The sequence below is a fragment of the Ylistrum balloti genome, unplaced genomic scaffold, assembly GCF_031769215.1.
Source record: "Ylistrum balloti isolate Yb309-2 unplaced genomic scaffold, AGI_CSIRO_Ybal_v1 Utg370104, whole genome shotgun sequence".
Lineage (NCBI taxonomy): Eukaryota > Metazoa > Mollusca > Bivalvia > Pectinida > Pectinidae > Ylistrum > Ylistrum balloti.
In genome coordinates this window covers 814,612-832,804 of record NW_026782129.1, presented here as the reverse complement: position 1 = coordinate 832,804, position 18,193 = coordinate 814,612, and the positions used below count along the sequence as shown (strand labels likewise).

The window sequence follows — 18,193 nt, the reverse complement described above, 5'->3', positions numbered from 1 at the left end:
CATCAGGTAACTGTGGTGCGAGTTTTTTTATTACTGGTCAATAGTCTGTTTAGTCTTCTGGGACTTTTATTACTTAACTTTTTAGTAAGGTGATCTCAATGATGTCTTAACAGTGACGACACAAAATATTTTCAATTTGTTTTATATTTCATAGAGTTTAGTTATTCCAAATGGTCTTCTGCGTAGATAAAATGGCCCAGGTTTTCCCCTTGTCCCCAAAACTATGGTGGTACTAGAAGTTGTAAAATCTTTCATAATTGTTTTTGTTCGGTGAGGGTAGTGATCCTCCGGAAATATTGATAGTCAATGAACAACAATGTTTAGTCTATCATGTAATAAAAAAGTAAGGGAGAATTCATCCAAATGAATAGTGACGGTTTAATTTAATCTGGGAATAAATGTCCCCTTAAAAAGATCACCATCAGAATGTTACATTGTTTAGTATGTGTTGGTGTGAATTCAGTACTCACATCATGTATTTCTTTATTTAGAAAAATATTGTCATTTAACATCAAAATTTTACGATAGACATATCAATACACTTAACTTTTTGAGGGTCGTAAAATAAGCACAAGGACTGTATTTAATAGTCCTGTGGAAAGTGTGACAACAGCTGCAGCAAATCAATTTCTTTTTCTCGATTTTCATATTTTCTTTTTTACGGGAAACGTAAATAAATTGATATGTACTTAGAAAAGTTATATGTTACCTAGAAAATTTATATGTTACTTACTTTAATGTTTCCGGTTGTCTTGCAACGTCCAGTTAACTCTGTCGGGCACATTTCATAAATGTTACAAATACTAATGATCCTGTAGCGGTATACAAACCAATCAGTTAAGCGTACACGTGGTGATATACGGTAGAGTTTTTGAACTCGTTCCTCATATCAACTCAATATATGAACCTAGTCTAAGTGAATGAATGTCTCCGTCACACTCCCGCACTCTTACATACCCTCGCTCTAACATCAAGTAGAAGACCTACGATATGAAAAACACATTTCGACTTTCAAATACACATTGTTGATGTCCTTTTAAGTCTGTGTACTTGTGCATGACAGTATAAATATTAGATTACCTAGCCGGGTCGCTCAACTCAAAACATCAAGTACAAAGCAACCGTTCTCACAATACTCCAGGTTTTTTAATTTCGAATGTCAATTTGTCACATTCTCCGTCTTGGTGTCTATATCGCAATGCCATTGTAAATGCATTAGTTTATCTGTGTATTATCTACATATGTCTAACTAAATGTGCATAGGCCCATAGTATTACTGTTGAGTCTCAAAAGGACGAAACAATTGTGTTATAAACATTCACTTTCAACGAATGATGAACGGTGATCAATAGCCATGCTTTCAAATTAAACTGAAGTGTATTTCGTTAAAATTATGTTCAAATCAAAGAGAAAATATACACAGAAAAAATTCCTAATATGATTGATTATCTGGTTCGCAGTATCTCCCATACGACTATATGTATATCTAAGAGAAAAATTATCCCACTTTCTTTTACTTACTAGTTTTTAATTTCATACTAATATGAATATATCCAAATGCCTATCAAATCACAAAGAGCCTGCAAATCCTTCTTCTTCATTTTAAGATATATTGATGACGTCTGATGACATATTGACCTATTTACAATGTCGATGGTATATACCCAATGGTATTGGAAATTAAGCAAACGGCAGACTCTTTTTCCTACAATGAAACGAACACGGACAGCTTTCCATCCAGCTGATAAACGTGACGATTTCAATTTCGCTATTGTGAATGTTCCATATCTGGAAAATAACCCAATATTTCAAAACCTGAAGGGTTTATATGCCTCTGGTGATTCCAAATTCCCAAGATCTTCATTTTTGCCAAAGATGTCGGCAACTGACATACAAACCCAAAATACGGGATTCCAGAGATGCGTAATGATACAGATTATGTAGTAGTTTTATGGTGGCCATAATGATCACATCGGCATTTTGATCTTGTTATCGACTGGAAAGATTGTTTTTGTAATGTTGAATTACGTCCTATTTACAGCCAGATTCCTTTAAAAACAAAAGCAAACCAACAACCTGGTTAGAGCTTCACTAGTATCAAATGGAAGATATCGAAGCGACATAACAAGTAACAATATGATCTTTACTGTCCTGTTGGCCATTTCATGTATTGAAATATGAAAAACATTCCTCAAACACTGTATATATAACATATTAGACTACTTTTAATTCCATTTATGTCGCATTCGTTGTTGATACATTGTTAATCGTATCGGTTTAACTTGGGGTCATATTGTCACACATTCATATTAGTTTTGAATTTAAGTTCAACTATTTGTTGTTTGCCTGATTTGACCAGAACACTGGTGTTGCTTTAAACATGCCGGTGTACAATTTCACACAAGAATGATTTTCAACACTTCTTTGTGTAGCTTAGCTTGTCAAATGCCGTTGGGCGTAGCTCAATGCTAACATCAAAACTTCAATTCTTGTCACAAGCGATATTACCCATTCAGATTTTAACAATTTATACAAGAGATCAGTACAGGCCATTTGACTTTCCCTGCTTGCAGCTTTCATTCACTGATTTAATGATTACGGAACTTATATCAAAGACGTTTTGATTAAAAGTCCCATAGCGCCCTGGTGATAAACGTGGTGTAGGTTTTACCTCAAACTTTTCATTATCTTGCTGGTATATGGTGCTTATATTTAGACCACAACTGCTGGTTATGTTGAATTTTGATTAGTGATATGTGAAAATGGAGGTATGTCAAGGAGGAAAAAGAAGGTATAATCCATCTAACATCTAAGATGCAATTGTAGCAGGCGTGAAATTCTGGAAATTCGACATCTTTCCTCAGGTGCTTATCGAAGCTGGTACAGAGTGAAAGAAAATAATTTTAGAACAACCCGCAAATAACACGTTAAAAATGATCAGCGATTTACATCATGCGCAGTAAACATATGTAATCGGGAGACATAATTTTCACACGTTATAATGCTCGTTACAAAGGGGCACGAGTCATACATTCATACTATATAATGGGTCTGTCCTAATTCCAATAGTTCAACGAAAATACTTGCATCAAAACATCAACTTTTTTTAAGATCTGAGACTTCAGATGTCCTCCTAATGTTACTAATTGAATTCAACCTTTTATCAATAATGATGATACTAATCATTATCCTCTACGACAAAATAAAACCTTTGGTGTACCTCTAACAAGAACTCTTCGAAAAACACCAGGTTGATTTTAATAGTTATGTCAACTAAGAATCTCTGCTAGTAATTTAAACTTAGTTTATTCCGTTCCCACTTTGCTGATAGGCTGTAATTGCTGTAAGTCAGCCTGTAGATGAATGTACACACTTTTGCCTCCATTATCCTCTATTTACTATTCACAGACAGTCCCTCTTTATCTCCCTTTCTAGTCTAAATGATTATCTACATCGAAATACTCAAAAATTTGATAACACATGATGACAACGTGTAAACCTGTTAATATGTTAATTCAGATTTTCCATTCACTCAATCTTTAAATACTGTTTCAAGATTGGGTATGCTTATTAACTGTATGGACCAGCCACAGGATTGTTAGTGTACTGACTGGTTGAGTCTGTGCCTGCCTCCATTTAAGGGAAATGTTGCACTTAATTTTGACATAATTATAAAACTTAATCATCCGTTGATGATAACTGATGGTGGCATTTTGTTAAAATTTATGTAAAACTGTGCTCTAGATTCCAGTCTCCATGTTATTCATATAATATCATTCCATAAGCTACCGACCATTTGATTGATGTGTCTGCATAACTGTTTGTTATTTTAAGAAGAAGGCTTTCATAGGTAATGATTGTGGCCCCTTTCTTTTCTTTTCTTTGTATTTTGTCAATAAGATTTTGACAGTAAAATATTCAGAATAATACAAAGCATTCTAGTTTTCACGATTTATGTGGTATTCGTGTAATAGATATTCATGTTGTTATAAAACGAATTATTTTTAAAAGGTACGTTAAACGATGATAATTTCACCGCCTGTGAAATTGCTTCAAAGAAAAAGAAACACATTTCACATTGCTGCAAAAGCTTCTTGAAGTTTGACATCTGCAAAGCACATAATATGAAATTGGCACTACCTAAAAGCGAGCGCAAGTTGATCAACAAGATACACATTTTAACAGCCTGATTCATGTCTGCACTGCAGCGGGGTTTTTTTTTTATCATTATTTTTTTTTTTTTTTTTACACATGAGAGAGAGAGAGAGAGAGAGAGAGAGAGAGAGAGAGAGAGAGAGAGAGAGAGAGTGAGAGTGAGAGAGTTTGTGTGTGTGTGTGTGTGTGTGTGTGTGTGTGTGTGTGTGTGTGTGTGTGTGTGTGTGTGTGTGTGTGTGTGTGGCCATGTCAGACTCTGAAAACTAACGTAATGAATTTACAAATATATAAATCATGCTGTATTTTATTCTATATTTTGCCGCTTATATATAATATCTATTCATTATGTTATTGGATTCATTATACTTTATTGATTTGTCCAAATTCTGTTGGCATTTTTTCTTCTAAGAGAGTGGAAAGACGTTATTTATGTTGAGGTACAAATAAAACAAAATGGAGGAATAAAAAAAGGTAAAACCTTGCGGTGTTTAGTGGGTAAGGGCCTCAAGGACATAAGGGATATGTGCCTTAAAGGCCCTTAGTGTAGTGAATTGTATTGCTACTACAGGAAGGAGATTCAATTAGATGATTGTAGGCAGATAGAGTGTATATATATATATATATATATATATATATATATATATATATATATATGCGTATCGCCTGTAGCAGTGTTGTGTCTTTCACTAATGTGGTCGACATGTCTAGTTTTTAATGAATTGATATTTAGTAACTTGTGTAAGTTGTGTATAGACACTGTTTTATAAGAAGAATAACCGGACTGACAACATTGTCTCTTCTGCTGAAAAGCTGAAATGCCGAAAGGCCGTAAAAGCGGACGCTAAACCTGTTAAATAAATGAACAAAGAAAGCGACATATTGGAATCTTGGTTTTTGTTTTCAATGTTACTACCAAAGGCAGATGTTTCTTTAAAGAAAAAAATGTATGAATGAAGCCTTCTAAAATACATCTAGACTCTAAAAATAAATAAAAACTTCAAAATAAATGTACAATTTTTCCCTTTAAGAGTTACAGAGTGGATTATCTTTAGTTTTGCTTTAAAAAGAAATGAGATAGTAGTTAAAACAGGTTTGAATACAAATATAGTTTTAGCCAGATTTGTAAAGGCAGTGCTTATATGTTAAACCAGTTTTTATTATTAAAATCGAGTGTTCTCCCCACCGTTTTCTTTTCTCTTTACTATTGAGAAATCCCTTTCTGTTTAACAAATCATAAAGTACCTTAGAACTTCCAGTTTTTACGCAATGTTGACTAACCTTGGTTCACGATCTGAGATATAGTAATATTGAGATAATTCTACTATAAACTGTCATTCAGTAAAAATAAATTGTAAATCAGTATAAATATTGTATTTTCAAATAAATTGCAAAGAGAAAGTTACTAATATTACATGAACTGCCATTTTCTGAAAACGAAGAAGATAAAACATATATATATGGTTTTCCGATTATTGTGCCTCACATTCAAACACTTATTGTAAGTACATCAAAATGTTGTAATTTTGATGCAATAAGGACACGGGACATATTTCACGTCAAATCCGGACCTTTCGGCTGCATCCGTATAAGAGACGATGTATTTCCCGAAGCTTATATCGGAAATCAGGTATACCGGAGAACAAACGTACTTATCTTGAATGGTATAAATTGTAATTTTTTAACGAAATTTTGGTCATGTGAGTTTCAAACCATTAACATATACGTTAGTTAAATGTATTTTAATCATTTAAGATTTTTAGTAAGTTTTCATTCCCACATGAAAGCTTGAAGATATTTTGCCTGTTAAAATACATTGTTTAAAGTTAATAGTATGGGTAGCTTAAGCCTGGTGGTTTTGAATTATCACACACAATACCATAAAGCGCTCGCTGTGTTCGCTATAAATGTATAGACGTCAATGATTCCAGTGATGTCTTTTGTACACACAAATATCTTTCTTTGTTGAGATTTTCACTTGTTTTTTTTCTACATTTGACAATACTGGAACCAATTAACCACGATCATCATATCTACATATATATATATTCTGTATATTTTACTACTCCATATATGATAATACTCTTTATATATTAATTCATATTACATCCTTCTATGCGTCAAGTTTGCAAGAAAGAGTTTCATACTTGTTATGGTGCAGGAGACATCTGCGAACGTCATTAAAGTATATCTAAATGTAAACCATTGTAAATAGCAAACAAACAAAAACAAATGTTACAAAAAACATTTATTACAGGCGGCAAAAGACCAACAATTAAATAAAATAAAACAAATAACAATTAATCATGTTGAAACAAACGGTTATCAATTTACATTTCGTACATGTATACAGACGACATTTATCATATTTATCTAGACAATCAGTCACAAAATGCTATTTTTCGTCATTTCTAGCAGAATATAACACATATTGATGTATCAAGCGTTCTCTGGAACTTTCGTTTCAGACTCCACAAACAAGACTTTGTGCTCCTTTCCGAATCTTTCATAAGGCACAGGTTTAGTCACGCGAATAGACAAATCCATATCTTCTCGCCCGTTTCTCTGGGGAGTGACCAATATGACAATACAACCAAGCACACACGCCACGAGTAATGACCATTCTAACCACGTGTTACCTGAAATATATATACATGTTGAACGTTATTTGAATATCTAATAAACATCCCATAACAATATATCCTGATATACATAGTAACGAAATCACTTTCTTACAGTTAAGTGGCAATTTACCATCTAAATGTAAATTAATATATTACTATAACAAATACGGATGAGTCTTTTTTCAATAACAATGCATTAAATTTCAAAGTACTGCTTATTGTAACTAACATTTTATTGGAAATCATTTTCTCAACAGACTGTCCTCCGGCTGTGAAGTTTAATCCGTTTCAATTTTTGAAAAATAGATTAACTAATACATTATACGCAGCGATTGAACTAATACTGAAAATCTGCTTTCATTTTAATAGAACAAGCTATTGGAAGCACATCAAAGATCAATCTGTGGATAGTATGTTCAATTACAGCGCAATACGGATACATTTGTAAGTGTGAAAGCTTGCCCGCTCTCACTGATTTGTTGTATTAACATATTAACAGATTATTTTACTGACGAGTCCTTGAAGGACAAAACATCTATATAATGAAATTTACTTCATTTCGAACTCTAAACTGGTATTGAAAAGTGTAATTCATTTGTTTGTGTATCAAATCTTCGAGATTGCAGTTAGTGGGTGTGACGAAACCTGCATCCAATGTTTTAGTTCATTACAATAGAAACACAGTTCAGCATATACATATTCTACTGAAATTATCGCTTCGTAGGTTTCAGTTTTTGGGCCCTTAACATCACTGACGCGTCCTGGAAGGACGGAACAGCTGTATGATAGTTTGTGATTCTTATTATTTAAAGTGTCATTTACAACTCAATAAATTTACAAGGGATGTAATCCTCTCGTGTTCAGTGCGTAAAACTATGTTAAAATGTAATGTGTGCCATGATATATTGATACATGGATGCAATTGTATATTAAATTACCTTCAAACACGAAGAGAGACAACGGTAATGTATACAGAATGCCAGCCAACGTTGTCACAATGGCAGATATTCCAACAATGATACCCTCTGGGATTGGAAAAGCAGCGTTACATATTTGTTCGTAAAGTAACGGTACACAACCGTTGAGGAAGGCACAGGCAAGGATCGTCGATACGTACAGCTGTTCTAAAAACAGAAAATCAGAATGTTCTGTACATTCTTGTATTTTCCCTACATGGTTTTAAATCATCTCTTTTCAAATATGGAAAATTAAGCAGTATTTATCATTGCCTATAACCAACTTCTATGATAAATATTAACAATTTCTGTATTGTTACTCGTGTCACTTACAATGTCCATGCAATTTATGTCTATTTATTTAGTAAATGTAAGTAAATTTAGTATATGTACATGCGTATATGATAAATGACATTTATCTAAAACATTGGCCATATGTTAAAGACAATCTGTATTTTAGTTTGGGCTTAATTTTGTTTGTTTGTTTTTTTTTTTTTTTTTTTTTTTTTTTTTTTTTTTTTTTTTTTTATGTATTCAGGAAAAATATTGAACTTTATTTTCTCAACAGGATACATAGGAATGTTCACATCGTCTATATACAATTTATTCTCAAAAGTCAGGCCTATAGGGAAAATGACTGTACCTGTCTCTTATTCAAGATACATCATCGAATCACATCAATATGTTACTGAACCAAGAAGATTAATTTATCAACGAGTTCTAGTTGATATAAAAATGACGATAACGGGAATAGCCACCATGCCTTTGGTACAGTTCTTGTGTCCGTAATCTCATACTATTGACCAGACGCCGAAGCTTATTCGGAGGAAACCTCTGTTACTACTCAATCAATGCAGCTAAATTTCGAAGGGTCTTATCACGGTATTCTGCCCATTTCATTTTCGACATGATAAGGACATACAAGAGAAGCTTACTGTTCAGAGAAAAGCATCCCATAATGTGATTCTGATGGTATGTCGTATTACAAAACAAGAACCTGCTGTCTGTGTACTATGTAAAAAGCGGCTTTCATCAGACCATGGCGCTCTAAACCAAGACCTAATATTGCACGCTGGTGATCACGTGTCAGTTGCAGTATTTGCTTGTTTGTGCCCTCTAGTCAGCAGAAGGCGTTTTACTGGTCGGTAAACACAAGCTTACGCATGGGAGAATGGGGCTCATCTTGCCTATCTATATTTTCTCTAGTTGTAGTCTTTCGAGGTGGAGTAACTTGCCTGTACGTCATACCATAATAAACCATTTCAGAAGTCTGCCAACTTTCATCCTTTGTCAATTTTCAACGTACCATTTCTAAACACAATTTGATCACGTGTATGATTTACCAGTACTTTATGTGCAAATGCTACTTTTGATGGCAAAACAAACTTGTATTTTTTGGAGTAAAGGGTACCCGAGTTTAATCCCGGTTATCACTAAATTTGTTGTATCGCTTTGTGGCAAACGGCACCAAACCAAAACGAGACACTGCACTGAGTACGAGAAGGCTTATTTTAACAAAAGGAAAAATTAGTTTTCATCAAAATTTTCAAACTGAAATTGATTGTCCCTTACCTATGGCCAAGTGTTATATGTGATGTATAGGGGTGAGGTAGGGCATATGTAACGAGTTGACGATATGTATTCCCAGTATCACCTACCTCTGCTAAAGGCGATGTACTGACTACACAGCAGCGACAACCAAAGGTACATAACAGTGGCAATTACTAACATAAACATTAGGATCGTCTTCGACTTTCGAGCGCACATGTCTGAAAACCTAAATATTGCATCCAAAGGTTATTTTTATTCCATATAATACACATTTTCAAGAGTTCGCATGGGTAATCAAAATGGAATTAGATAAACGGTGCAATTGACAATTTATAGTTCCCGAAGTGAAATAATGAGTATGCATATTAGTGCATACAATCAAACATGGGTAACTCAATTCAAACTATAGAAATACAAAATAATGCTAATAAGGTAACTTCATATCTGATAAATGCTTATTTATCAATACAATAATAACAAATGAAATAATAACAAAAATCAAAACAACTACCCGAATATATTAAAGAGCAATCTTACCTTGCACATATAAATCCTATAACACTGCTTGCTATGAGACTAGAAAATCCAAGCCATCCAGCTTCTTTCTGTATTGAATACAACATTCGAAGTGAAAGGCAATTATACTCCCTGATGGCTTTAGAATGATACACCATTTTAACCTAATTTAAATATCATGTATTTTCCGATATCCGGGGATGTAGTACATTCTCTTTTATTAAAAGTTAGGGCTATCGAAATGAGAGAAAATGAACACTGTACCGATCGTACTCTTATGAAACATTGGATGGTAGACATATAGCCCATGTTACCAGTGTTATTGGTTCATTCTATGACTACTATTTAATTAGATCACAGGATTAGGAAATACTTAAAACAAACAGTTATCACCATGGCAGTAAGGTACTGTTAGACCATAAGGTTGCTCTAAAATGATTATGAATATCATACTTGTGTATATCGAGGCTTGTTACCTGGGAGACACCGAGATGGCCAAACGCTATTTCAAATATGGCAATCCATGTGGAATACATCCCGACCACGGCACCAGTAAAAAGTATTAGCAAACACAGGAAACCATTCCTTATTAGAAATAAAACATAAATGGTAAACAGTCAAAACAAATGAAAATAGTACGATATTCATTTTTTAAATGCAGATGACCCAACATTTGCCCGTGATTTCTATTTGAGTTTCGCATTGATATCTTATTTGGAATACATATGATGTAACAACGACAATGTATTTGTGAACTTTTAATCACATTTTCGAGTGTTTGAGAAAATATAGCGAGGATGGAATGTTAGGCATGACGAGAGGAATCCATTCATAATAATAGTCAATGATGTTATTTATGAATCATTCTTTAGAGGTATTGATAAAACAACCTCGGTATCCTGGCTATCAAAAATCAATGATTTATTAATGTTTACGTCATCTTTAAAGCCGACTTCATACGTTCGTCGGTTTACCAGAGAGATATCGCTTTGATAAAAAAAAATGCTCACAGAAAGTTCTCAATCTTGTTTGTGTTTAAAATAATCACAAAACATATCTACAGCAAACTGATGAAATACAATCAGGAACAATTTCTACTGTTGTCTTTGAATATAATGTCATTTCTACAATAAAGGAACAGCTACATAATCCAATGGTTCCCAAAATAAATGTGTATTTTTATTACTACCATGTACATTTACATTTAAACATATCAAAAATGTATTAATTACAAGGTCTTTCTAATGTATGTCACTTTGTACCGTTTCTGGACGCCCAGCCGAGGTCTGAATTCATTCGTTTTATAATGTAATCAAAACAAATCGCCAGTGAGATGTTGTGTAGTGCATCACGTTATTTCATTTCTATTTTATGTTTTCGATTCGTTGGATATAAATCTAATTGCTAATGTTAGCAGAGTTACGGGACTGGATGTTGCTGTTTGTGTTTTTTTGTTTTTTGGGGTTTTTTTTTTTTATTGAGAATTAATGCCGGCTTTCCTTTCATAAGAAATAAAACTGTAAAAACTTGCCGTTGGTTTGCATGTGTATTGTTATTGTTAGTTGTCATATTCCATTTAATAGATACATGCTCAGAAATAGCCTAGATTCAAATTCGTTCGTTGATTCAGGTGTGTATCTAATCGAAACATTTATGTTTAATCAGAAAATTTCTAACTTTCAAAGAAATACATAAGTACACATCTATATGTTATCACTACTAAAAAAGCTCACCAATTGCATTCATTTATAATCTGATGTTATCTAACTAAACAATAAAATATATCAGTTCGAAATTAAGTATAACAAACCTAATACATAAAGGTTATTCCATCAATAGGCGACGAAATAAAAAAAAAACAGTCACACTTAAATGTTCTGTATGACATTAACAATACATTATAGTCGCATTTCTTGCATCTTGGAGATAAATATAGAGATATCTATGTATGATTTACTTATAGGAGTGCAATGACGTACTTAAATTTTCGACAGACTTTCAACCCCTTTGAGATGACTTTTCAATTTGATATGATGCAGAAAATAGCAATCCTTTCTTCTATTCTACCTTTTGACGTGTAAAAATACTCTGGTATATCCCATCTTAACTGCGTTTGCACTATAGGAAGGAGGTGAGGGTGGAACGTTCGGAAGCAGAGTTACTCCAACTACCACGAGAACTGCTGCAATCACCGTCTCTGAAACAGTAATACAACAAATTCTAACACTATTGAAATGTTGTTGAAAATAAAATAAAAAGTATGCATTTAGAATGCACCATTTTGTTAATAAAGGTATTTTTCACATTAATTAATCAGACAAAACGAGTCAGTATTGGCACAGCTGTTGAAAGTGCATCCGTGCCATGTACAGACATAAACCCTCACACTTACTTAACGCCAAAAAGTAATATCAACAGCTGCAAACCTTTTAATGATATTATTACAGACAATCACATGCGTTTAACAGATATTAGTGTAATCATTGTTTACCTATGTACGTCATTGTCATTGTTTCTTCTTGAATCTTGTCTTTGTTCAGTACTGAAAAAACGAGGCTAGCTTTATTGAGTGATTCAATCAGAAATATTGTTATGAAATCATATTCTGTTTCAGAAAAATCACCAGAAATGAATGACGCTTTATAAAGCATAGTTAAACAATAATTTGTTTATCTGATTAGTTATGTAAAGAGGCAGACAAGGTTAATAGCCATTGTATACCAGTGTAAAGTTATCATCTATATAGTCCTTCAGGTTTAATATGTATCATCAGACGTAACAATCAGTGATATATGGTCGATAATCATATATTGCGTGCAATGGAAAACATCCAAATTAAAACAATTACTCTCCACTGCAGAATGTTAGCTGGCAGATAATACCAATGTTTACACTGGAAACATTTCTGTGCTATGGAAACGCATTTACAAGGAATTCGAGCCCCTTACATTTCCACATGTACTGTATGCCTGGTCATGTCACATTGAAAAAGTATTTTAATTGTATATCTAACTTTGTGAATTCTACTTTTACACTATTCTGCATTTTGTTACATGTCCGAACAAATTCTTTGAATGAATTGTAAACAACAATCTAGTTTATAGATATAGCTTGATATAGCAATGTTATGATCAATTGTTAAACTATGAAAGTATGTCTGAACTGTTTGAAATTAAAACGAAAAACCAACGGCATTTGTAGAATAATCTTTGACGTCGTGTTATAAGCATTTAATAATTAACAACAAATTGGTACTTATTTGAACGGGCTGTACCACGCAGTATTCTACGGAGATCTTGGTTCATCATATCACTACCACGTTAATCATCAGTTACATATTTTTTGCCATGACATACGTGTCATTTAACCTAGCTGTAATTGACTAAAAGTTCCCATCGTTTCCATTGTAACATCATAACTTCTTTGTGTCATGGAATTTGAGAAAGTATTTATGAATAATTTATAAACATCACGCTACATTTGTTTCCACTTCATATGAGATTCATGAAACTTGTCTACTTAAAGTTAAATTTTGAAAGACGAAAGATATCAATGTTACAAATACAAAGTCACATACTGATAAAAATCGATAATACAAAGTCACATACTGATAACAATCGATAGATTTTGATATGTCGAAGAGGAAGTCTAATTCTGATGGGTTGTTTCTTCAAATTTACTGCTCGTACAGCTTTCTTATTTCTATTATTTAAATGGTAAAATATAGCATACGAATACATACCAATTTTACCAGAGCTACCATTGGTCAGGGTGGCAGCGGTACTAAGATTGTGATCGGTATAGTTAATGCGCTCCCTGCAATTTAAATGTACATGAGACGTTCATTCATTAATCTGGATAACTTTGTAAATGTATCTTTTTTATAGCCTGTAAATAGTTGCACCCAAAAGAAAATTCCTATCAAAAAGTAAATGCAATTGATACATTTTGACATATTATATTACAACCATTCATTACGTATATACCAGCACCAAACAGGAATTCCCGAGATTTTCAAATAGTTCATTATTTTCACGATAGCTGTTTCGGGGTATTTTAGACATGAAATAATTTATTGCTTTGGGAAATGTTAATAGAGGACATTATGAGTTTTCTGTAATAAATTTCGATTCAAACATTCTGTCTGCTTTAGCACAAGAAGTGACAAGAAGTTTATATGAAAGACTTACGTTTGGTTAGTATTCCAGTAAGAGGAGACATCCTCACCAAATACGGGTGTTGATACAAGTAGTGGATCTATGAAGAAAATGCACGATATCAGTTTTCAGAAAAATATCGAAACGTCTACGGTTCAAACATAGTTGTGGCTTCAGGAGAAGCCATAAGCACTTATTTTGTACTAATGATAGATAACATTGCTGTTATCACATGCTCAATTCATTAAATGTGTTTTTAATATGCAGTGATCAGAAGATATATCATGATACTTGCCCATTCCACAATGTCATATTGAATAAGATATGTTTAAACTATTTCCCAATTATAAGTAGCTATCTAAAGTTATAGAATTAAGTTTAAGACATTTTAGTTTATAACATATACGTTATAAATATATGTTAAGAGAAGTGGTCTCAAAAGAGCTCCCTCGACAAAGTCAGATGAGACAGGGAATTAAATACGTACGGATAATGTAGGCCATCCCATATCCAAAATATGTACACATAACGGTAATAGATGTGGCCGTGGCACGTTCTTTTGGTGGAAACCACGCTGCTGACATGGCGACTGGACCACTGTATGCAATCCCCATCCCACTACCGACAAATATCTGCCCTAACAATGCTGGCCTATACAGAGAAATATATCAGGAAAGAAGACTTAACTATAGGACTGATATATCAATTTATAACACATCATAGTAATTAGTGGATACAAAATTAGCTGTAACATTAATAGTGGTAATTGTCGCTTATGAATGGATGCAGAACATTTATCAACATAGCTCACTCGGACAAAATGCTGTTAATTGACAATATACTAACAAAATGACACGGTTTGTAGAATCACATCGATCACATGTCGAGTACCAATATGTTTCGGTGAGCTCGTAATTCACATCACAACTTTAGATTCAATATTTTAACAAAGCAATGACAATTCAGTTAAGTAACATCATCATGTCAGATTTAAATAAGAAAAAAATATACAAACCACGTTGAAGTTGATTGATTTATGGCGCAACGAAATCCATATCCAGCGAGTACCATAGTCGTGCTTGTAATCATAGCATAACGGATCCCTTTAGGAAACAAAAAGAACGGTAGCTGTCATAGAATCTTCCTAGAAATTAACAAAATTTCGATTTCGTTCCTTATTAGGAATTCGTTCTTAATTCATGATGTTTCTAACTGCTTTTTTTGCGATGATGAAATATTTTAGTGTGAAATATTTGCCCTTTGTTTCATTGACATCGCAAGATATTTCTTTGTGTAAATGCAAGACAATGTGATGACGCTGTCCACTTAAGACCCATCACTGGTATATATAATTTGGAATTTTAGGTCAAGCGAATAAAATTCCACGTCAAAAGTTAAACAAGAAAGATAATTGCGTACGTGGGAGACTTTCAATAATGAGGAAACGTTACACAGACATATTATCACACCAAATAATTAATTTCATGTATCATGATTATTCCAGTAGTGAGCAGATCTTATATCCAACTTATGCTAAGCATTGTACGAAGTTGGTGAAATCAGGTAGTAAGTAAACATAATGATATAAGATAGATGTAGATTTCAAACATACAGGTCAACCGGAATTTATAAATGAAAACATATTTGTTTTTAATATGTGCATATCTCTTGTGGGTTAGGGTCGACAATAAGAAAAACCTTGGTAGAACTTCATCTCAGAATTCTACATGTTCAGCACACTGGGACTACTGGTCATTGAAAAGAAATCGTTTAAAAAACTTTTAAAAAACATTTAGTCCCTTTGACCTTGAAAGTGGATCAATATCATTTATTAGCGCAATATCAGCACCCTTGCCCTTTTGGTTATTAAAAGAAATCATTTTAATGAAAAGTTTACGCATGGCGAACAGCGCACGACGATGGACGAAACACAATGGGTCAGGATGACCTAAACATTAATGCCAAAAAGAACTATCGTAGAAAGCAACTCTCCATGTTTTGACTGAAAAAAATGAGAAAATTGTGATGAATTAATCAGTATTACTACAAGTTCCACTTACCTTTCATATCTGCCAGGTAACTTAATGGAATGATACTACAAAAAGCCCCTATTCGTCCAACCGTGAGGATATCTGCTATAATGGAATTGTCCCAGCCAAAACCATACTCTACTGACTGACTGATAGGGCCCCATGTATTCCAACTGAGTACGATGAATACCATCACCAGGCTGACGTACATAAGAACCCACCAACGGCGGGCGTACGCCTTTGGTTTCAGGAGCAGTAATGGCTTCACCTCATCCATTGCTATGAATTCTGAAAAACGTAGATTACTTTCGGTTATTTACCATGTTATTGTTACATTGTTGTAACTATGAATCATCGGTCGGGGTGAAATGTGAAATTTCAAATCAATTAAAGGGAGGATAAGATTGAGACAATCAAATTGAAGTATTCTATTGTAACTAATGCAAGAATGAATTATTCGATATTAAGGCGTAAGACATGTAAATGACTTATGCTTTAATCGACAAGCCTAAAGGACATCGTTGACAACTGACGTTTGTTCTATCGTTTTAAAATAAGTAAATATGTTAACAGTAACGTTGTCAAATCAACCTGGCAGTATTCTATTTGCATGACATCAATGGTCTTTACAATGATAAACATGTACCTTGTCGAAATACTTACTCTGATTTATCCCTCAGGTACAAACGTGGTTATTTGAATGACAAGTTACTTAAAAACTACTCAACTGATTTTTCGTGGATCTATTTATACTAAGACTTCTCTACAGAATAGTGTTAGTTATTATTAGCCCAAGTCTTTGCTGGAACAGGAGAAGAGCAGTTATAACTGGTTACGCAAAAACAGGATAGCCATATACCTCAACAATAACAATGAGAGATTATGTATATGAGGTTGTTTTATCTGTAATCAGACATCTGAACATGTGACCTTGATACTGCGTGATGTGGTAGCTCTCTAGAGATACAATTCTCTGTTTTGGGATTACTTAAAACTTCTTTTTACAAGTGCATAAATAGATTCATCATATATGGAGTATGGATTCGATAATTAAGGCAATGTTAAGATATTAATTATACTGAAAAAAGAAGACTTTTCATGTTAAAATCTCCTAAACGTTGTTAGTTAAGTTCCATATTGGAGAAACAATATTAAAGATAATAAAATTGTAAAGCAAAAGTACAAGTATCATGTCATCTCAAATTTAACCCATTTGCTGATATCGTTGAAGTGAAAAATATTAAGTACGTGCATTTTATTAAGGTTTTCGTCGTATTCTGGCCAATAATTTCTTTTTGAGATGTATTAACAAGTAAGTCTACGTTATTAAGTGTTTTGTCTGAAACTGGTCGGAAAATATCCTGAATATTATATATAAATATTGGTTCCTGGAAATTATAGAAATGCCTTGCCCATCTATTTTACTTAATGAATATCAGAGGATGGTTTCCTCTCTTTTAATAGCCTTAAAACCACCCAATCATTTTTATAATGGTGCATTTGTAAGTGTTAAGTTGTTTCATCGAGGTGAACAAATGATTGATATGCAAGCCCGCAGGGCAATTGATTTTTTTCGATTGCTTAAAACAATAAGGATGAGAACAAGAACCAACGTAATGTACATAATCTGTTCCTGAGAAGTGGTCTATCACGCTTAAGCGTTTTCAAAAGAAACACCTTGCTTTTCTTAGACGTTCTGAAATATGTTATCAAGTGTGATTGCATGAAAGGTGTAGATAAAGTTCAATAAGTTTCTGGTTTTGAAGCGCACATCAACTGCGCTGTAGCATAAAATACATGCCAGTGTGAGATATGATATACAGATACATATTGGGTCTTAAGGCACACTGAAAATAGAAATTTGGATTTTATTTTATTAAGTGGTTTTTTTTTTTACAAATTAGAGGACAACACATATTGACTGAAATATTTGCTTTCAGCCAAAACCCCTAATACGATGTTTAAATAGTTCCATGTCATGTACTTGTGTGTATATTTATCAAAACGATAGTCTTTTCTATATTCGCGTTTGTACAAACACGTGAATAAAACAGTAGCATTTGCAGTCTTGACAAGCATTACTTATATAGACATACTGCTCGAATAAAATTTTACAGCCAACGCAAATGTTTTCCAATCACAGCTCTTATTTGAACAAATACATCCATGTAGTTTTAATGACTTTCAAAGTCACGGGGTTTAACCCT

General features: G+C 33.4%; 2 protein-coding genes across 2 annotated transcripts; both read right to left on the bottom strand.

Moving 5' to 3' along the window:
- Window positions 1–6,591: 6,591 nt before the first annotated feature.
- On the bottom strand, window positions 6,592–9,469 carry LOC132550070 (solute carrier family 49 member 4 homolog). The gene is made up of 3 exons (XM_060214079.1): window positions 9,391–9,469; window positions 7,715–7,900; window positions 6,592–6,791 (listed from the first exon to the last, which is right to left on the bottom strand). The coding sequence occupies exons 1-3, from the start codon at window positions 9,467–9,469 to the stop codon at window positions 6,592–6,594; spliced, it is 465 nt and encodes a 154-aa protein (XP_060070062.1).
- A 382-nt stretch (window positions 9,470–9,851) lies between these two features.
- On the bottom strand, window positions 9,852–16,263 carry LOC132550064 (solute carrier family 49 member 4 homolog). Its single transcript, XM_060214074.1, has 8 exons — window positions 16,017–16,263; window positions 14,972–15,059; window positions 14,444–14,607; window positions 13,990–14,056; window positions 13,542–13,615; window positions 12,291–12,341; window positions 11,867–11,996; window positions 9,852–9,888 (listed from the first exon to the last, which is right to left on the bottom strand). The coding sequence occupies exons 1-8, from the start codon at window positions 16,261–16,263 to the stop codon at window positions 9,852–9,854; spliced, it is 858 nt and encodes a 285-aa protein (XP_060070057.1).
- Window positions 16,264–18,193: the final 1,930 nt, after the last annotated feature.

Bases quoted from the DNA above. Each gene is read 5' to 3' on its own strand.
- LOC132550070 (XM_060214079.1), bottom strand. From the start codon at position 9,469: ATGTTTATGTTAGTAATTGCCACTGTTATGTACCTTTGGTTGTCGCTG. The intron at 7,901-9,390 runs GTAGGTGATACT...TTCTGTTTTTAG, and splicing joins GTACATCGCCTTTAGCAGAG to AACAGCTGTACGTATCGACG. The intron at 6,792-7,714 runs GTAATTTAATAT...TATATATTTCAG, and splicing joins GTCTCTCTTCGTGTTTGAAG to GTAACACGTGGTTAGAATGG.
- LOC132550064 (XM_060214074.1), bottom strand. From the start codon at position 16,263: ATGGATGAGGTGAAGCCATTACTGCTCCTGAAACCAAAGGCGTACGCC. The intron at 13,616-13,989 runs GTAAGTCTTTCA...TTTAAATTGCAG, and splicing joins TACTGGAATACTAACCAAAC to GGAGCGCATTAACTATACCG. The intron at 9,889-11,866 runs GTAGAATAGAAG...TATTCAATACAG, and splicing joins GTATTTTTACACGTCAAAAG to AAAGAAGCTGGATGGCTTGG.